At 50.9% G+C, this 13,809-nt stretch overlaps 1 protein-coding gene across 1 annotated transcript in view; it reads left to right on the forward strand.

Annotated features, from left to right (window-relative positions):
- The window catches only part of TSHZ3 (teashirt zinc finger homeobox 3), a 69,564-nt gene extending 56,222 nt beyond the window's left edge, over positions 1 to 13,342 (forward strand). Inside the window, exon 2 of the mRNA XM_043436199.1 lies at positions 8,528 to 13,342. Within this exon, the coding sequence (XP_043292134.1) occupies positions 8,528 to 11,733 (3,206 nt within the window). The 3' untranslated portion in view covers positions 11,734 to 13,342. The remainder of the gene's footprint in view (positions 1 to 8,527) is intronic.
- Positions 13,343 to 13,809: the final 467 nt, after the last annotated feature.

The raw sequence follows: 13,809 nt of genomic DNA on the forward strand, positions 1-13,809 counted from the left end.
TCACACCCTCCAGAGCATGAGACAGCTCATTTTAGGGGCTCTCAGAACATCAGGGGATAACTCTGGGCCCCCAATCCCAGACAGAGCAGATGTGGTAGAAGTGGCTACACTCACAAAGGAGCTCTCCCTTCCTGTCACGATTAGGTGTGTAACACACTCGCAAAGAAGAGAGACCTGTGTAAAGGTAACCCAGAGGGCACAGTGCACTTGGCCTGAGCCCTTCATAAAGCAGAGATTCTTTTGCGAGTGGATCAGTCTGTCCCGAATTTCTAGGTGTGTTTAGAACAAGGTGAAACTTGTGAATTTTTCTGGGGACTTTGTGCTCTTTTCCCCCTAAAGAGGTAACTCAAGGCAGAAGCTGAGCTGACACGGAGTTATCAGTCAGCCTGGAAGAGACTGCCAGGTTGGAGGCTGCGGGGACACTGGCGGCCAGAGGGGTGTTGGGGGCCTCCGGTGGTTACTCCTGCGGGGAGGCGGTCCCTGGCTCTAGCCACGCCCCCAGGGTGGGCGGAGCCTGGGAATCTCCAGCCTGGGGGAGTGGTGGGCGGGGCTGTGGGTGGCGCTGGGCTTGGTCCAAAGCCCTAGGGCTTCCTTCCTGAAGACAACCCAGGCCTGGGGTGAGGGGTTGAGGGTGCACACAGGTGCTGGGTCAGGAATGTTAATGTTGTACGTGTTAAATCTTTCTTTGCTCTTCATTTTCCTCTCCTTCTTTTTCTTCTCTGGCTTGCTTTCTTTTCCATGGCCCACACCTTTAGGCCGCCAGAGGGAAGGGGATGGAACCCGAACCCAGTGGGGAACTCTCATCCTAGCAGTCCCTGCTAGGTCCCTCTGCCCCTTTTCCTGAAAGTCAGCTGGAGAATCTGGGGCTCTGGGGACCATCACCTCACCTTGAAGACTTCTCTTTTCAAGCAGAGGACTTAGCCTAGAGGCTGGGCCAGGAACCCCCCCTCTTGGGTGCAGGCTGCCAGGGCTCATGCACTTCCGTGGAGTCTCGTGCACCTGTGTTTGCAGAGCCCTTTTCACTTGGGAAAGCCCTTTTTGCTCACTGTTGGTGACTTCCTTGTTTTGCAAACACCTGGGAGGCAGGTGTGGCAGAAATTGCTTCCCTTCCTCCCTCCCATTCGTAGGGAAGAAACTGGAGCCCAGAGACTTGAAGCCAGTCTCATGGTCACTTGGACAACACGGGGCAGAGTAGGAGCCAAGACCCAGTTTAGTGTCTGTGACCTTATTCTTTTGAACAGAAAATCGTGCAACACAGGAACACCAACAAAACTGGCAGGTTGTCTCTGAGTCCAGGCAGGTGCTCTTGTGGCCAACTCTCCACGTGGGGCAGCTGGGGCTTCCCACCTGTCCCCATCCCTATGGTTACTGGGAGTCTGCTGCTGCTCTGTTCTGGATTCAGGTGTATTGTGGGGGTGGGCGGGGAGCCGTTCAGAAGTGACCAAGACACCTGTGATGATCTTGGCATGTTTCTGTATCCAAGCACGTTCTGGGACCCAGGTCTCCCCAGGTGTTTAGGCAGGGTGTTTATTAAAATGCGAATTTGATTCATTAACCATACAGAGTGGCCTTGGCTATGAGGGGAGGGCAGGAGCAGAGTGAGCATGGCATGCATGAACCCTGAGAAGGGACAAGAGAACCGAGTCTAGAGCCAATAGCCTTCTTCACAAGCTGTCCAGTTTCAGACATCATGTTGCCCACACCTGTCTTCTGGGCGGTTCCAAGTCTCAAATGTGGTCGTGTGTGTGAGGGCCTGAGAGAGGTTCCTGGGGTGTGCTGAGGCCCTGGCTCAGGGGCCTGCTCCTCCTGAGGCTCCCCTGGCCAGGTTTCCTCCACCCACAATGGCCCAGATCACCTCTGGGGCAGCAGTAACCTCTGTGCCCAAGCCATGTCCCCTTGCTCTGCTCACCAGGTTTGGCTGAGCCTTTAACTGTCTTCTTGGTCATGCCCTCAGCTGGTTAAATTACCCTTCAAATAAAGTCACCTTATGTCTTGAGAATCAGGAGAGGCTGAGACAAGGCCTGAGTCTCCAGCCATGGAAATGACCCACAGCAGTGCTTCAGGGCTCCTTTCTCCATGCCAGTCTTGCACCAAGACCCCCTGTTCAGGTGCTCCCCACCACTGGAATACTCTCTTCTTCCTGCCTCTTCTCAAATCTCCATCACTGCTTTTCTTTCTCTCCTTCCCTCCGTCCCACTGCCCTTAGTGGTCTCTCTCTGTCTGTCTCTCTCCATCTCTCTGTCCGTCTCTCTTCCTCTCTCTGTCCCCTCCCAACACCACCCTAGTTCCAGTGGCTTCTTCTCTCGTTCCTCCATCTTTCTGGCGTGATTCTTTCTCTGCTCCCTGCCCCCCACTCTCTCCTCTCCCTTCTCCACCCCTGACCTTCAGCCCCACCGTCTCTTCTCCCTGCCTCCTGTCCCCACTCCATCATCACATCACTGAAGATGAGGATGCCCAGAACCACGGGTTACAGGATGAGGTGCATCTTGGGCCACCTGTAGGGAAGAGCAGGGAGCAGAAGTCCGAGGATGCTTTAGCCAGTGAAGCTGCCTGCAGCTTCCCAGGCAGTCTTGGGGATTTGAAAACAGTGTTATAACTTCAGAGGGCTCATTTCAGCCCAGAAAATGCAAAACTCCACAGGACAGTTTACTTTGAAATTGCTTCTGGGAGCAGGGCACAGCCACATAGCCTTCCCTTTCTCTCCAGCTCCCTCCAGTGCCCCTGCTCCCCAGCCCAGCCCACCCCACCCCCACCCCCAGGGACACCCTTCCTCTTCCTCTGTTCCTTCATCTCTTCCTTTGGAGAGAGATGCACAACAGAGCAATGAAGGTAATTCCCACTTGCCCAGAAATGAATTCCATTATGCCCCAGCTTACTGTTTTATATTTATATCAAACGTATTAATTTCTTTTTACCTAGTGGTTGGGTTTAGTTAATGATGATAATAAATATTAATGAGGGTGCTGCTGCCTCCAGACCCTCTGATTGCTGCACTGGTAGGCTCCTTACTCCTTGGACGTCTCAGGAGGCATGAGCGCCAAGGAGCTGTGGGAGGGCACTCAGGACCGTCCTGGAGAGGCAGGCGTGGGATCCATTGGGGGCAGGCGTTAAGGAAGGCTCTGACGCAGCAGCCCGCTCACTATGCGCTCCTTCTGTGTGATTTCCTCTGGAGTTAGTCAGATCCCCTTGTACGTCCACTGACTCCTGAGGGGTCCCTGCAGAGGGCTTGGGAGTATCTCATTTAACTTGTGGGAGCTGCACTTTCCTAGGCTGTAAAAAGAAAATCATTTGATCCACCTGCTAGGACCATTGAGAGGATTAAATGCAAATGGTTCATAAGCATGCACATATTAGGTAGCAGTGGGATTTTTTTTTTTCCTGTTTTTCATTGCTTGACATTCCAGGGCGTTGTGCTGTGGAACTTTGTAGAAAGTCTCAGCAAGTGTGAGAGCTTTTATTTCTCATGAACATGTGTCTCTCCCCAGAAGTTCCATTCAGTTACGGGCATCCCAAGTTCTTGAGTTCATCCAGTTGTTCAGACATGTGTCCTTGGCCCTCAGCTTTGGAGAGATGGGTTGCTGTCTTACTGCTGGAAGAGTTTACTTTACATTGTAGGAAGAGAGCAGGCAGGGCTGTAATAAGGGAGCTGTCACAGTAGTTAGTCAGGGCTCACATCTTGGAGAGGAACTTTTTCCACTGAGCGATTTGGGGGGAAAGTGAAAGGCCCCAGTCCACCCTCTCTTGAGTCTCCACTCTTGCGTGTTTCTCTCATTTTTGCACCTGGCAACTTCGTTTGAATGAGAGCTCCTCCATGTACAATTCAAGGCCTCTTCTACTGGAGCTGGAAGCGGAGGTTTCAGTTGTATTTGTTCAAGAGAAAATGGTGATGCTGATGCATTCTTGGAGAGAGGTATTGGGGTGTGGGCACAGCCAGGGGTGGCCCCAGTGCAGGGAGACCACCATTTGCGGGGCTTCCACCCCTCTTCCTCAGAGAGGGCTTCTGGCATCCTGCTCCCCAGAGGCCCACCCTCATGCTGCTCACACTCAGAAAACGGATCCAGGAAGGGCTTCGGATCAGACCCCAGCACATCTGGGACCACCTGGAGGCTGGATCCATCTAGATGTTTTGGCAACTGTTTAGGAGGATTGAAGAAGTCATCTACGGTGTTCATTTATTCATTCATGTACTCACGCATTCATTCCACGGGTGTGTGTTTGAGTGGTTAATCTAGAGATTTCAGTGGTGTGCCTTGCAAAAAGAAGGGAGTAGGTGAGGTGCTAAGGGGACAAAGTTGAGGTCAAGTGCCCCCTCCCCTGGATATTACCTTTCACTGCAGCCCAGGGAGGGGTAGATGGCTCATCCTCCTTTCTTTGAATCTCCTCCAGGGTTCCCAGCACGGGAGGTGGCAGTGCAGAGTTAGACGCCATGGCATGCTCTAGAAGCTGAGAGGCTGGAGAGAAAGCAGGACTGAGATGGTAGAGGGCTCTGGGGTGGCTGGGAAGAGTTAGAGCTTTCTTCCAAGTCCGATGGCAGGTCACTGAGGGTGTTTGTTGGGGTGACATGACCAGCCCACTGATGGAACATCTGGTGGATTCTGTCTAGAGAACAGAGGGAAGGGGCTGGGGCTGGAGTTGGGGGTTCCTTGAGGAGGGGTGAGAGATGGGAGCTGGCCCAGACTGGGGTCAGAGGGGTCAGAGGCTGGGAACAAGCCTCTTCAGCTCATGCTGAACATGAGCTTTAACCAACCCGTTTTCTAAAGGAGACAGCCAGTGTCTATTGCTCATTTACTGTGTGCAGGATGTGAGGGTGCAGAGCGGGCCTTTGGCCGTGGGAAATTCGGACAGGAACGTGCAGAAAGTTAAATAGCAGCAAGGGATCAAAGTAACCATCCACAGAAGCAAAGCCTCCCAAGGCCTGGTTACCTGTGCAAGATTACCTGTCAGGTCCAAATGAGGGACAAGGCCTACCATCGCCTCCCTGAGAGAAGGCGCCCCTGATAGTCAGCCTGGTGGGCCTAGCTTCTCACCCAGCCCCCCGCACCCTCGTGACCTCTCACTGTCCACCCAGACTGATGGAGACACCCAGTCCCCCTCCCTCTTGGCCTGATCCGGGACATGGACTGAGCCAGTGCGGACCTTCCTCCTTGTCTCTGGCCAAGAACTTTGCCAGTTAGTGCAGAGCAGAAGGGCAAGGGAGTCACTTGACTGCTGAGTGCTGAAGAGGAGCCAGAGTTTAGTGGGGATGAGCCAGAGCAAGCGGGCAGGGCCTCACTTCTTTGCCTTTTGCTCAGAAAAGCCACAAAACAGAGAAGTAGAGGAGGGAGGCCTGATCCGGCCGCAGTGACCTATCATTTACAAGTGGGGAAACGGAGTCCTAGAGAAAGAAAATGATAATCTGGTGGGGGCGGAGCACGATCAGAATTAGAGGAATGAGTGAGCCCTTCCGTCCTTCCCTCCCCTCTGCCATTTCTCTAGGCCCATTCCCACTTTCTTACTACTTCTTGAAGTTCAGTCATCGAGAGTGGATGTGATATTCTCAGAGGAGTGCAATTATCGCCAAACATAGAGAAAGGATTCATGCAGTGAGGTTCCTGTCAGGGCAGTGTGCAAAGGTACTGAGGAGGAGCCTCAGAAGCCACGGCAAGGCCAAGGGGTGGCATGTGGGGTGATGCTGGGTATCCCAATCCAGGGCCTCTTGGCACTGAAGCTTTTTGATTTTCCTCAGAGTAGGATTTGATTGTCAACTGCGAGGTTGGCCTTACTTTTCTTTCATTTTTAATTTCCTCCTCAGTCACCAGACTGATGACACTCTGATACTGCTATGTGATTTACAAGGCATGTTGGAGTCCACTGGGGGCCAGCTCAGGGTGGGAGCTGATCAAGCCGATGATGGTGCATGTGTGTGTTGGGGGATGCTCCTGACAGCCTGCTGTCCCCCCTGCACTGTGCTGAGGCTTCCACGGGGCCCACACCGCTCCTGGGTAGCAGGTGGACTGGCAGAGCTACAATATTGCCTGAGCTGGTGGCCTTCGTGACCACCGTTGACTCTGGCTTCCGGCTGTCTGGCCAGATGGGGCCATTTCTGGACCCCTGCTTCTCCTAGCCTGAATTCCATGGGAGCCTTGGTAGGTGTGGTTCATGCTGCAGACAGTGGCTCCCGGGGGTCTCAGGGATCTGCCCTGTCTACACAGGGCCGGGCTTTTCCTTGTACCTCAGCTACAGGACACGGGCCACTGTGTTTTTCTCCTTCCTTTCAGACTGTGTTCCAAATGAAACCCCTTGGATAGGAACATTACACATACTTGCTCCCAGTGCATTTCTGCAGACAGTCAAACCCAGCTTGCCCTGCTCGAGCTCCTCTTCAAGAGGAATGCAAACCTGCCTGGACGTTCTGACCTGGTCCCGCTGGGTGTCCCCTCGCCAGGGTGACCAGCTGACCGGTTTTACCCAGGACTGAGAGGATCCTTGGGATGTAGGACTTTTGGTGCTGAGACTCGGACAGTTCCAGGGAAGCCGTGACTCTTGGCAACTCTGCCCGCAGCCACCCTCCCTGCTGACCTGCCAGTCCTGTTTGGCGTTTGAGAGCCAGACTTCAAGAGAGTGGTGTGCAGAGGGGGCGATGCCTGCTTTCCTTTTTCTCTTCCGCTTCCTTTTCCAACATTCATCTTCCCCCTTTTGGGCCCCCATGCACTGTGGCCCTGGGCCTTAGGAAAGAGTTTGTTTGCCATGTTAATTTGCCAGCTCCAAGTGTACAACCTCAAATTGAAGTTTCACAGAGCAGGGCACTTTCTTCTGGTCATCTGTAAAGAATATTCCACAGCTCGAGCCCAAGACTCTTGCTTCACTGTTTGCATCTGAGCGAAAGCAGCCTTGCTTCTACAGCCGCATGTACCTGGACACTATTCCCATCAAATTCAAATCCCCTCAGTGCTGGAGCATCGGTAGTTTTTCAGCTTAGAAATCTTGGTACTCAAAGGGGGACTTAGGAACGAAAATATATCACTCTTGACCTGAATGGAAGAAGGTGGGGTGCAGCGATGAATATCTGTGTGTCTTCCAGGGTATCTTCTTGGAGTCATTTCACTATTTGTTAGTTACTTTTTCTAGTGTGCAATTGGTTTGGGGGCAAATCTTTAACATCATGGGAGTGAATTCCATAAACAAAGCTTCCTTTTCTTTCCTGACTTTTCAATCAGCCATGCAATGTTAGCACTTGGCATTCCAGCCTTAGCTGCTGGCCTTTGGAAGCAAACTGGTATTGAGGAGCTGACAAGAAGTTACTTTTCACCCCTTCTCCGCCTTAACACTGTCACTTACCACAGGGCTGGCCACGTCTAGTTATTCACAAGACCCAGTCCAACTTGATTTACAGTGTCAGGCAAGCTCCATAAGGAAAAACCAAAGTCACTGAATGCAAATTTAGAATGAAAAAAAAAAAATCATTTAGTTCCATTAACACAGTGTTCTCCCAGCTTTGCATCTCTGGAGAGCGTCTTCTAGAACTCACAGCTGCCCGGCCCTGTTCAGAACACCTCTACCTGCTTGGAAGTGCAGGCTGGATTCACATCCCCAGTTACATTACTTCTAGAAAGACAGGATCCCTGTTGGATGCCCATGAAGCTTATGCTGAGTAAATATTGACAAAGTAGTCTAAAGAGCAAACACTTTGACATTTGTAAGGTCCACTGGAAGGTCTTGTATATATTTATACAGTAGGAATGAGCACCGCATACCAATTTTCCTGAACTTGTTCTGACATAATTCTGCATGGATAGTGTGTGTGCCCGTGGCTGAGAATGGCTGAGTGTGCACACGGGGGCCAGGCCAGGGCTGGGTGGTGACGGGTCAAGGTCTTCCCTCCCATCTGGAACAAATGAGCACCTGGGCCCTAGTAGGAAACTTACTCCAAGCTTTTATGAGACTGACTTTTTCATAAGGAAGGGGAAGAAAAAGTCACAAAACCTTGTTTCTAATTTAGTACAATTGATGTACTTTCTTTTTACTTTGTAAAAATTGTATTGATGTTTTTGGGCTTTATATTTATTAAAGATTGAGCCTCAAAAATGTAATGAGTAAAAAATGCTTGCTTAATTTAAATTGTGAATCTGTCTGTTAAGAAATGCATTAGGGGTAGGAGAAGCATAAGACATATTAATTGACAGACAGGAACTGCTGTCTCTGAGGTTGATACAAGTAATTTATTACTTTAGAAATGAATGCCACCTCCAGAATGTGCTTCATTAATTTCAAATTTAGTTTTAATTTCAAGCTGTTGCCCCTTGAGAAGAATAAGGTGGCAAATTATGTTTGAAGAGCAGATTTTTTTTTTTTTCGCTCCAAAGAAACACCACATTTTAACTATTTAATTTTACAAATAAATGTGCCCATCTACTTTGCTTCGTTTCCCCAAGAGCCGAGAAAATGTTCTAGGTAAGGTCAGCACTTACTAATGCTTTCTTTTTTCTTTCTCTCCTCCTCCGTGTGTCTCTTCTTTCTGTCCTACCTGTTCCACCTGTTATCAATGCAGCCTATGTTTCAGATGAGTTAAAGGCTGCCGCCCTGGTAGATGAAGACATAGATCCAGAAGAGAGCCCTGCAGATGGAGAGCCATCGGCTAAGTACATGTGCCCGGAAAAGGAGCTCGGCAAGACCTGCCCCAGCTACCAGAACTCCCCGGCGGCCGAGTTTTCCAGCCACGAGATGGACAGCGAGTCCCACATCAGTGAGACCAGTGACCGGATGGCCGACTTTGAAAGCGGCTCCATCAAGAACGAAGAGGAGACCAAGGAGGTGAGCATCCCGCCGGAAGACACGACCGTGTCGGACAGCCTGGAGCAGATGAAGGCCGTGTACAACAACTTCCTGTCCAACTCCTACTGGTCCAACCTCACCCTCAGCCTGCACCAGCCGTCCTCGGAGAGGAACAACGGCAGCAGCGGCAGCAGCAGCAGCAGCAGCAGCAGCTGCGGCAGCGGCAGCTTCGACTGGCACCAGAGCGCCATGGCCAAGACGCTGCAGCAGGTGTCCCAGAGCCGCCTGCTGCCCGAGCCCAGCCTCTTCAGCACCGTGCAGCTGTACCGGCAGAGCAGCAAGCTCTATGGCTCCATCTTCACCGGGGCCAGCAAGTTCCGCTGCAAGGACTGCAGCGCCGCCTACGACACCCTGGTGGAGCTGACCGTGCACATGAACGAGACGGGGCACTACCGCGACGACAACCACGAGGCCGACAACAACAACCCCAAGCGCTGGTCCAAGCCCCGCAAGCGCTCGCTGCTGGAAATGGAAGGCAAGGAGGACGCCCAGAAGGTGCTGAAGTGCATGTATTGCGGCCACTCGTTCGAGTCCCTCCAGGACTTGAGTGTCCATATGATCAAAACGAAACACTACCAAAAAGTGCCTCTGAAGGAACCCGTCACTCCCGTGGCAGCCAAAATCATCCCAGCCACTCGGAAGAAGGCCTCGCTGGAGCTGGAGCTGCCTAGCTCCCCGGATTCCACCGGTGGCACCCCCAAAGCTGCCATGGCGGACACGAACGACGCGCTTCAGAAGAACTCCAACCCGTACATCACGCCAAATAACCGCTACGGCCACCAGAACGGGGCCAGCTACGCCTGGCACTTCGAGGCCCGCAAGTCCCAGATCCTCAAGTGCATGGAGTGCGGCAGCTCGCATGACACGCTGCAGGAACTCACGGCCCACATGATGGTGACCGGCCACTTCATCAAGGTCACCAACTCGGCCATGAAGAAGGGGAAGCCCATCATGGAGACGCCCGTCACGCCCAGCATCACCACCCTGCTGGACGAGAAGGTGCAGTCCGTGCCCCTGGCTGCCACCACCTTCACGTCCCCCTCCAACACGCCTGCCAGCATCTCCCCAAAACTGAACGTGGAGGTCAAGAAGGAAGCTGACAAGGAGAAAGCCGTCCTCGAAGAGAAGCCCAAGGAAAAGGAGAAGGCCTGCGAGGAGGAGGAGAAGTACGATATCTCTTCCAAGTACCACTATTTGACTGAGAACGACCTCGAAGAGAGCCCCAAGGGCGGGCTCGATATCCTCAAGTCCCTAGAAAACACAGTCACGTCGGCCATCAACAAGGCCCAGAACGGCACCCCCAGCTGGGGGGGCTACCCCAGCATCCACGCTGCCTACCAGCTCCCCAACATGATGAAGCTGTCTCTGGGCTCCGCGGGGAAAAGCGCACCCCTGAAGCCCATGTTTGGCAACAGCGACATCGTGTCCCCCACGAAGAACCAGACCCTGATCACTCCACCCAGCAGCCAGACCTCCCCCATGCCCAAGACAAACTTTCACGCCATGGAGGAGCTGGTGAAAAAAGTTACCGAGAAAGTTGCCAAAGTCGAGGAGAAAATGAAGGAGCCCGAGGGCAAGCTTTCTCCACCCAAGCGGGCCACCCCGTCCCCGTGCAGCAGCGACATCAGCGAGCCCATCAAGATGGAGGCGTCCAGCGACGGGGGCTTCAAAAGCCAGGAGGACAGCCCCAGCCCCCAGCGGGACGGCTGCAAGGAGGGGAGCCCCCTGGCAGAGCCGGTGGAGAACGGCAAGGACCCGGTGAAGCCCATGAGCAGCGGCCTGAGCAGCAGCACAGCCATCATCACCGACCACCCCCCCGAGCAGCCCTTCGTTAACCCTCTGAGCGCCCTGCAGTCGGTGATGAACATCCACCTGGGCAAGGCCGCCAAGCCCTCCCTGCCTGCCCTCGACCCCATGAGCATGCTTTTCAAGATGAGCAACAGCCTGGCCGAGAAGGCGGCGGTGGCTACCCCACCACCCTTGCAGTCCAAGAAGGCGGACCACCTGGACCGCTATTTCTACCACGTCAACAACGACCAGCCCATAGACTTGACGAAAGGCAAGAGTGACAAAGGATGCTCTTTGGGTTCAGTGCTTCTGTCGCCCACGTCCGCATCCCCGGCAACCTCCTCATCCACGGTGACAACGGCGAAGACATCTGCCGTCGTATCATTCATGTCAAACTCGCCGCTACGCGAGAATGCCTTGTCAGATATATCCGATATGCTGAAGAACTTGACAGAGAGCCACACGTCAAAGTCCTCCACCCCTTCCAGCATCTCTGAGAAGTCTGACATTGACGGGGCCACCCTGGAGGAGGCCGAGGAGGCGACGCCCGCGCAGAAGAGGAAGGGCCGCCAGTCAAACTGGAACCCCCAGCACCTGCTCATCCTTCAGGCGCAGTTCGCCGCCAGCCTCCGGCAGACCTCGGAGGGCAAGTACATCATGTCGGACCTGAGCCCCCAGGAGCGCATGCACATCTCCAGGTTCACCGGGCTCTCCATGACCACCATCAGCCACTGGCTGGCCAACGTCAAGTACCAGCTGCGAAGGACAGGTGGGACAAAGTTCCTCAAAAACTTGGACACCGGCCACCCTGTGTTCTTTTGTAATGACTGCGCGTCACAAATCAGGACTCCCTCCACGTACATCAGCCACCTCGAGTCACACCTGGGCTTCCGGCTACGGGATTTGTCCAAACTGTCCACTGAACAGATTAACAATCAGATAGCACAAACCAAGTCACCGTCAGAAAAACTGGTGACGTCCTCCCCCGAGGAGGACCTGGGGACCTCCTACCAGTGCAAACTTTGCAATCGGACCTTTGCAAGCAAGCATGCGGTTAAACTTCACCTCAGCAAAACACACGGGAAGTCCCCTGAGGACCACCTTCTGTATGTTTCTGAGTTAGAGAAACAGTAGCGTTTGCTTTTGATTAAAGTGACTGTAATTCGCTTTGAGGGAAACTGTTGCAGGCACCTTAAGGCCCCTCTGTCTTGTTCTTGGCACATGTTCTTATTTTAACTGCAGAGAATCACTCTGGGCTGGACTGTTTTGTATAACTGTACAGTGTTTAATAGAGGTGCATACTCAGCTGTTGTTACTGGTAAAATATGAAGGTTAAAACGCAGTGGTAAGTGTTTGGAACTTTGTGTAAATGGGATTTAGTTGTGAGCATCCCCCGATGCTTCAAGCTGCATGCATTAACAGACAGTTTAATTAAGCATTTATGACGAAACCGGGCACACTTTTCCACGTGGCTCAAGTGTGCCGGCATTTTTCACCCTTTCATCTTTAGCCCTCTGAGTACTTTGAAGCACTTTTGCATTAATTTGGTTAAAAAATAAAATAATAATAATAATGTATGAAGCTCTGTTTTTTAAACTCCTTACCAGCTTAGTTATAATTAATAATATGAACCTCCATTTATGCAGGTCTGCAGGGGTATAACACGCCTTGAAATTTAAAAGAATATTATTTTCACATTGAAACATAGATGTATATATTGTATAGATTTCAGACTCTCTTATGAAAAATGTGATTGTGGGTAAATGACCTTTTTTCCTGCATTTATAGCAACAGTGTTTTATGTACCTGCTATGCTCTGGGCATAAGCCGTGCCTATGTATAGTGTATATTTCTTTTTCTTTTTTTTTTTAAGGTCTATGGGTTTTGTTTTTTACATGCAAACATTGTAAATTATACAGAAGATACCACAGATAGCATTTATAAAGTATACAGAAACATTATCTGAAAGCAAAGTATGATTGTTTGTTTTGCTATACAGTACATCTATATTGATAGAGGTTCACGTTTAAATTATACATATTTATTAGCATCATATTATCATTTGTTTTGAGCAGTCTGAATAAACGAGGCCAGGAGATCCATCCATGGCAGGCATCATAACTATTTTGCACATTATTTTTAAAGGTATTTATTAGAAATCAAAAAAAAAAAAAAAAAAAAACACGCTCAAAATAAACTCAGTGCTCAAAGGGTTAAGTCTATTTGAAAAGGAAAAAAAAAAGAACAAAAAAAAGAGAGAGAGAGAAAGAACTTGTACTGTATTTCCTAAACATTGATAAAGCCTTTAAAATGTTTGTACTGTAATACTTTGCTTAAAAGTCACGAGGCATTCTGTGATACAACCTCTTTTACTTATTTATAAGCCCTCTTGGTTGCTATTCCATATTGTAGGATGCCTTTTTATTTCAATTGGTAACTTTCTGTTTTGTTCTTCCTAATTATTCTCCCAAGATCCCACACTGCAGCTTTATCTTTAGGCTTATGAAAGGTAACCCGTGGTTACCGGCTCTCCAAGTGATTCTGTTCTTCTCCATTTTTGGCAGTTAATTTGCAGAAGTAACTGACAGCTGACACCATATGAGAACCTATGTATAAAATATTGGCATGTAAGCAGCACAGACACTCTGTGCCCTGTTTTGTTGTTGACAATGAACCACCATTATGTGACTCTTCATATAACCCTCTTTTCTACGGCAGCATTAAAATTGTCTTTTTGCTATAATTTTGTGTTGCGTTCACAATTATGTCTGAAATGTGCTACGACTAACGAGCACATTAAAATTAAATTGTATGCGATCTGTTTATGACTGAGTTGGTTGCTGTGTCTGCCAGGTGCTGGCAGTCGGAAGCCGCCCGTAAATCAAGGGAGTTTTAGTGAACTTTGGGCTTGGAGAGCAGCGAGCATTCACTCAGAGGTGGCGTGGACAGAATTCTCCCCAAGAATAAAAATGCAAAAGAAAGGAAGATGTTCCCGTGGGGTTAGATTCTTGCTGGGCAGGCGATGTTATCCAGTATCTGTAGTGGAGCCTCGGTCACACCTGGCGACCGGCATGGGGGCGGGAGTTGGGTCTCCCATCTGGATGAGAGAAGTCCAAGTCAGGGCCCTGAGCTCTGCCCATGGCAGATGGGAGGAAAGGTTTTTGGGCGATTCCTTCCTGTTGATTCGGGATTTTCAAGGAGCAGAAAACA

The sequence above is a fragment of the Cervus canadensis genome, chromosome 18, assembly GCF_019320065.1.
Source record: "Cervus canadensis isolate Bull #8, Minnesota chromosome 18, ASM1932006v1, whole genome shotgun sequence".
In the NCBI taxonomy this organism is placed as follows: domain Eukaryota; kingdom Metazoa; phylum Chordata; class Mammalia; order Artiodactyla; family Cervidae; genus Cervus; species Cervus canadensis.